Source organism: Callospermophilus lateralis, chromosome 11 (genome assembly GCF_048772815.1).
Source record: "Callospermophilus lateralis isolate mCalLat2 chromosome 11, mCalLat2.hap1, whole genome shotgun sequence".
NCBI classification, from domain to species: domain Eukaryota; kingdom Metazoa; phylum Chordata; class Mammalia; order Rodentia; family Sciuridae; genus Callospermophilus; species Callospermophilus lateralis.
Window position 1 is genome coordinate 14056045 of NC_135315.1, and position 6418 is coordinate 14062462.

The 6418-nt window shown below is 47.8% G+C and overlaps 1 protein-coding gene across 2 annotated transcripts; it reads right to left on the reverse strand.

The window, feature by feature from the left end:
- Positions 1 to 1577: 1577 nt before the first annotated feature.
- On the reverse strand, positions 1578 to 6094 carry C11H17orf58 (chromosome 11 C17orf58 homolog). 2 transcript variants are annotated; one of them, XM_076869884.2, is made up of 4 exons: positions 6012 to 6094; positions 3371 to 3892; positions 3008 to 3199; positions 1578 to 2545 (listed from the first exon to the last, which is right to left on the reverse strand). In XM_076869884.2, the coding sequence occupies exons 1-4, from the start codon at positions 6085 to 6087 to the stop codon at positions 2355 to 2357; spliced, it is 981 nt and encodes a 326-aa protein (XP_076725999.1). In that variant the 5' UTR covers positions 6088 to 6094; the 3' UTR covers positions 1578 to 2354. The 2 variants fall into 2 exon arrangements, with proteins under 2 accessions (XP_076725999.1, XP_076726001.1); XM_076869886.2 differs by having other exon boundaries at positions 3008 to 3202.
- Positions 6095 to 6418: the final 324 nt, after the last annotated feature.

Sequence of the window (6418 nt, forward strand, 5' to 3'; positions counted from 1 at the left end):
AACAGTTTAATTTGGAGGAGGGTCACCATTGAATTACTCTTGAAGGCAACTGAGTATTTTATTGATGAGGGACTATTATGTGTGCACATAGGCACAAAGGGCTCTTCAGTCTTTGGAGCACAAAGCCATGTTCTAAGAAAAATCTATCAATGGGATAAGAGGATTAGAAACTACAATGAATTCATTAAAATTTTCCATCAAATTAAAAGATTGTATTCAAGGTCCTGACTGAATATTGAAAAAGAGATTCTACTTTGTATTTTGCCCAACCTGGAATTCCCAGTCTGTTCTCCACTGTCTCCTGTTCATGTCCCCAGCCCACTGCCATTCTACCTCAGCTGTGCCTCACTATTCCATGAATGATGGCCTTAGTTTTTATCCAGGCAGTCTCAAAATCTGGCCTGCATGTTTTTCTGGGATGTACATTATTAGCTGTGTGACCTCCAAGTGTCACAAATATCAGGGCTCTTGCATTTTTTTTTTTTTTTGTATTTCCAAAATATTTCATAAATAGTGTTATCAAATCAAACTAGGTCAAAACCTAACTAAGGTTTATTAAGAGTGATTTTTATCTCTCTTATTTACTATTGTGTTTGGTTTGGTTTTGAGACAGGGTCTAAGTTGCTTAGACAGGCCTCCAATTTGTGATCCTTCCACCTCAGCCTCATGAGCAGCTGGGATTACAGGGTGAGCCACCATACTAGGCTTTTTTTCTCTTAAACTAGGACCACTTATAAGTTTTGTCTTAAGTCTGACCATTTGGTATATTATTCTAAGTATTTAGAAGTGCCTCACTATTCAATAACTAATAGTTTATCTATCTGGCTATATTGGAATCTTCCTATCATGTTCCTTAAATCACCACGTAGTCTTCTGACAATTAAAATTTTGACTTGACTGACAGTATTTTATGACTGAGTTAATTTTATCTTAAAACTTAATTCGTTAGCTGTTTACTCTAATGCCAATAGTTATGTAATAAGGAAGCTGTTCCCAAGAAATTCTGGTAAATTTTTTTAATACATTTGTGCAAGACTCATTTTGGAGAAATTATCTAAAAGTCCCTCAGTAATATCAGAACCTCTATTTTCACGTCTAAGGCCATGTTTGAGGCAGAAGTATGAGATATTTTGTTTTACTCGATTGCTACTTGCTTCCTTGTCAATTTTCTAGTGCCCCATCTTGGACATCCTTTAGATATATAGTGCTTCTCCGGCCATTAACATTGTGAGCTCCCGGAGCAAGTCACCTTGAGACCAAACAGTCTGCCTTTCTCTGCAGTGCAGTTCTCTCTTTTGGCAGGAAACTTCATGCATATCGTTGTCTGTGTTCACAATGCTTCGAGTTAACTGAAGGACAGCTCAATCTTCTGAAAGAAATTGCTATTGGACTCAAATATAAATATCATTATTAAACTTAGCCTTTTTCAAACCATCCAGAAAATGTTTAAAATTCACTTGCTTGTGAGCTGTCATTGATGAAAATTGTTTTCAGGGTTTGGGAACCAAGTTTGAAACAAATCTTTTTCTCAAACCTTTTGGCTCATGCAGGCTAAAAAACCCAGGTGCATCCAGATCTGATTTCAAGGCAAGATTTACTGCTTTACAAACACAAACATGATACTTGATCTTAATAGAAAAATGACATCAGATACATCCAGAATACATTTAGCAGTGGAATAGCTGCCAGTTTGGCACACAACATAAGTTATTGGGAACAGGGAGGCATGAAAATATACTATATCTTACATTTTGGTACATCAGGAACACTTGCTTTGAATACTATTTTGCTTGAATTAAGCCCTTTAGTACTCTGCATATGTAAAATTTTAATACTTGTCCTGAGCGCTGACCTAGTGTTTGATCTAAATGACATTTCATACATAAATGTCTTTTGACTCGTGTGCTTACTGTTATGTACAGTTATAAATGTGATGATTTGAGTACAAAATTTGGTTTGATACATGATATAAACTATTGAAAGTGTATATTTAAATTTAAGAAATGTTTTTTTTTTTGTGAACTATTTCTACTGAAGAATGTATTAAATTAAAATAATTTAAAAACCTAACATGAAGCAGTGATCTGTTAACTGGACAGGTCAGGTATCTGAGCTAGGTGAATCACTGTCTGGGACTACATTTGAATAACTGCCCTTGAGCTCCCGAGTATACCATAAGAGGCCTTTTGTAAATAACAAAGTGACAATGTGAAGATTAGAGCTGGAACTGTACAAATAGTTCATAAAGTAGCTGTAGGCCTAAATTGTAAAGGAAGGCCCCATTTCATAAAGATAGACCTTTGATGTCTTTTTAAAGTCTCCGTTGCCCTCCATCAATGCTAGGATGGGTGGTTTCAAATGCACTGGGTGTGAACTGCACTTTGAACTTGCCGATCCCTTTTCCGGTTAAACCTTTTCACATAGCTGCTGCTGCTCCTGAGCAGTCCATCTCCTGGCCGCAGCCGCCCTCTGAGAACCTGGAGCAGAGCTGTAGGGAGCTGCCGTCTCTTGTGGTAGATGTGGCCCATCACAATATACCTGCTGCCTGAACAAAACAAACAGAACATCAGTTAATGGTGGCTTTAAGTGCCATAGAAAGACAAGAAATGCCTGAGTTTGAATTATATTATCTTGCTGCACATATTGAAACTCATGTAACCTACCGGCCACACGTGGGGACAGTCTAGTGACCTTTAGGAAATAGCCAGGTAACCTGTAAACAGCGGACATTACAGAACAGATGTCCTAATCCCAATGCATGGCAGAACTGCTTATCCCTTCTGGGAACAGTGTTATTCACTCCACCTGTTGATGTATTTAAGGGCTTGCTTCGTGCCAATCCCTACTTGAATTTAATCCCTTTGCGGGGCATGGGGGTCTTAAATCACAAGGGGTCGAAATTATAACCTGTCATCCAAATTCTATTAGTTACAGTATCCCCAAAAGAAGGTACAAATGGCAGAATAGAGTACGTCTATGAAGCGGTCATTTAGGTCAGTTTCAATACCAGGTTTAAATTCTGGACATGGCTTATTGCAACTGGAGGAATCTAGGGCTAATACGTGGATCCTGAAGAAAAACCCGTCCGGAGTGATGTACAGGCGGTTCATCTTGTACAGCCCGTCCTGGTCCACCAGCAGAGTCACCAGCCGGATCCCCGTGCCGAGCACGTCCACATCATGCACGATTCCGTTCACGGCTGCTTTCAAAACAGAGTTGGAGAAAAGCGTTACAGCGACTTCCTCTCTCATTGCCCCGCGCGACTTTAACAAATCACGAAATAGCCCAAAGGGCCGGGCGGGGCCTCTAGAACGTGCGGGTGGGTTTCTCTGGGCTCGGAAAGGCTCGCCTCGGCCTGGGACCGGCTCACCGAATTCGCTCTCGCAGTACGACTCGCGCTCGTCCAGGTCCGCCCTGCAGGTGCGCGCGCAGGGCTCGGCGCCCAGCTCCGCTTCCCTCGGCGGCGGCGGCGGCGGCGCGGGCGCGGGCCCCGGGGGCGGGGCGGCGCGCGGCCGGTTGGGGTGGGTGGAGCCGGCGGGGGCCTCGGCGGCGCGCGCGGGCGACCGCGCGGCCGGTAAGCGCAGGGTCCGGGCGCGGGGGCGCGGGGAGTCCTCCGGCGCGGGCGCGCGGCGCGGCGACGCGCGGTTCTCGGCCTGCCCGAGGCGCAGCCCCGGCGGCCCGGCAGGCGCGCGCGCCGCCTCCCGGAAGCCGGCCCGGTTCTCGGCGGGCGGCGGGGGCTTCCGGCGGCGGGGATCCGGCCAGGCGCGCGGAGTGTCGTCCGCCGCGCGCGGCCGTCGCGGGGCCTCCGGGACCTGCTGCACCTGGGGTCTGGGTGTCTCCTCCGTGCTCGCGCCGCCGCTGGGGTCGGGCTTTCGGTTGTGTGGCGGCGAGGCTGCGGGGTGCGGGGAGAGAAGTAGTGAGGGGAAGCAGGGGGCCGTGGGCCGGGAGGAGAAAAGACGGGCCTGAAGCGGAGGGAGGATCCCTGGGGGCAACCGAAGGAAGGGCTCTGGGAGAGGAGGAGACTGGGGACGAGGGAGAGTTCACAAGCACCTGTAAGAGCAGAGGTGGGGAGGCCCAGAGACCTGGAAGTGATGGAAAGAGAACCAGGAGGACGCCCCTGTGGTAAGGAGAGGGACACGTTTTCCTAACCCTCAAAGGAAGGAAAGGGGGGTCTTGCCGTCTAAGAATGGGGCCAACTAAGAAAATTTTGCAAGCACGGTCTGGGGAATCGAAGGCCTGATTGCAGTGTTCTCTTCTGTTAAGGAACCTTTTCAGATCTATAGTTTTTCAAATTACAGCTTTCTATTCTAGAACTCAACATTTTTTTATAGCATTAGTTAAATAGCAATTTTTTTACCCATATGTGTGTGTGTGTGTGTGTGTGTGTGTGTATATGAAAACATCCGGCTTTTTGCTATTTACAGTTTGTTGAGAAAGTACCAAGATCAAGCCCCAGGGGGAAAGTCTCATGTTACAGGTTCTCCTAATTGTTTAAGCGCCCCTGACAACAGAACTATTTGGTTTTCCCATCCGTATTTACACTATCCTCTGGGTCTCTGCAGAATCAAGCATTTGTGAGTGGATTTTTATCTGGCTTCTTGGACACCACTTACTGGTAAACCACAGCTTAGAAAGGGTTTTAAAAGATTGACTGGGAGGCAGAGGACCCTACTTAAGTGTAAAAGCACACATTGCTTCCAATTTTCTCCCCATTAGATGGTGGAGGAAATCTCCTCAATGGTATGATATGAAGATACACTTTTTAAATTATTAATGATTTTTCTCCAGCTCTACAGATAGGTCAGTGAGCAAACCTCAGCCAGCTTGGAAGCTGGGCAACGTTCCATGCCCAGTTACACAACATCAACCCCCCCACCCCCACCCCCGCCCTTTGCCTGGGTCCCAGTACCCTCCAATCAGACTCAAGAACTGGGAATCAGTCTTAATTTTCCCCTCCCTTTGCATTAAAGAGCTTGATCTGCCTATTTGGAGCTCTGGCAATACTTCATTTAAAGTGATTTATCTTGCCAAATTGATAATCTCCTTTAAAATCAGGTTTTGCCCAACAATAATGGCTGGTTACAGTTCATGTTTCTGCAAAGAGGTTGATTCTGACTCACTATATTGGAAGGGTGTATCCTCCACAGCTGAATAAAGTTCTGGTGGATGTCCAGTTCCTGACTGTCAACTGTTGACCTCGCAACTACTTCCCCGTTGATATCACCATCTGTTGTCATGGGAAAGATGATCTGATATTTGGGTTAAATGCCACTGAAGTCATTCATCTCCATTGGAAAAATAACCCAAAGTAAATTGCCCTGTGAGGTACGGAAGGTATTTTTTCCCAGAGATAACGAAGCGAATGGAGCATCCAGATAAAAGCAAAACAAAAACATGATTCTGTAGAGAACGCCTGGTTTCTTCATTTCCCTCAGTAACAATTTCATGTCATGCATGAAATGTGCGTATTGTGTCTTAAAAACAAACCCTGGCTCAGGTGTCCCAAGGCTATTCGCCAGGGCTGCGGGGAGAGGGGACAAGTGCCCGGGGCTGTCGGACCTCCGCTCGCCTTCACCTTCGCCCCAGCCCTCCTGCGCGCACCCGGCGCGGTGCCCACCCACGGCACCCGGGCGCCGGCAAGGCGGACCCCGCGCTCCTGGGCGCCCTGCAAGCCCGGCCTGGGCACGGCTCCCAAAAGGCGCGCCACGACCCCTTTTGACACTTTCCCTCCTCTGGGACGGAGCAACTACTTAACATGCAAAGTTTTCTCCAGCCTGCCTGGCTCGCCCGGGATCGTTTCAGTAGTTGAACCGGCTTCTCTCCAAAAAGGCCGCCAAGAGACACAATCTTGGGGACCCATTTTACCCCCTTTCTAACACGCGCACAGATCCAGAGTCTCCCCCTCTTGCAGGCTCCGACCCCTTCCTCGTCCCGCCCTTCGTCCAGTCCTCTCGCCAGTCCCCGCCGGATCCCCGCTCCTCTCGCAGCGCTCTGCATTTCAGCGATCCTACCTTTTCTCTCCGCCACCGGGGCTTCGGGGGATGATCCCACGATCAAACAGAGAAGCCAGAGGGCTCTAGCTGTCATTTTTGTAGACAGGGTTCCCAGGCGCTAACATGAGCCAGGGCTTTGGCTGGCTTTCTCTCCCCCCACCCCTGCTCCACACCCCCACCCCCGTTCATGCTAATGAGGGGCAGCCTTTGGGGAAACGGGCATCGCCGGCTGAACAGACCATTGGAACAAAACCGAGCAGCAGGGATCTCTCCCTCTTCCTCAGGGGGACGAGCACATGGCCTTTCGAAGTTGTCCCTGGCAAGGTCTGTCCTGGGATCTGTGGGCAAAGATAACATCATATCCTGAACTTTGAACCCGGGTGGGTTGCAGGCTGGGATGGGGTGACAAGGGAAGAGAATAAAGG

What these genes read in the sequence shown, in the direction of transcription:
- C11H17orf58 (XM_076869886.2), bottom strand. Translation starts at nt 6,087, where the DNA reads ATGACAGCTAGAGCCCTCTGGCTTCTCTGTTTGATCGTGGGATCATCC. An exon ending in GTACTGCGAGAGCGAATTCG is followed by an intron (nt 3,203 to 3,370) that starts GTGAGCCGGTCC and finishes CTGTTTTGAAAG; the next exon opens with CAGCCGTGAACGGAATCGTG. An exon ending in ATGTCCAGAATTTAAACCTG is followed by an intron (nt 2,546 to 3,007) that starts GTATTGAAACTG and finishes TGTTTTGTTCAG; the next exon opens with GCAGCAGGTATATTGTGATG.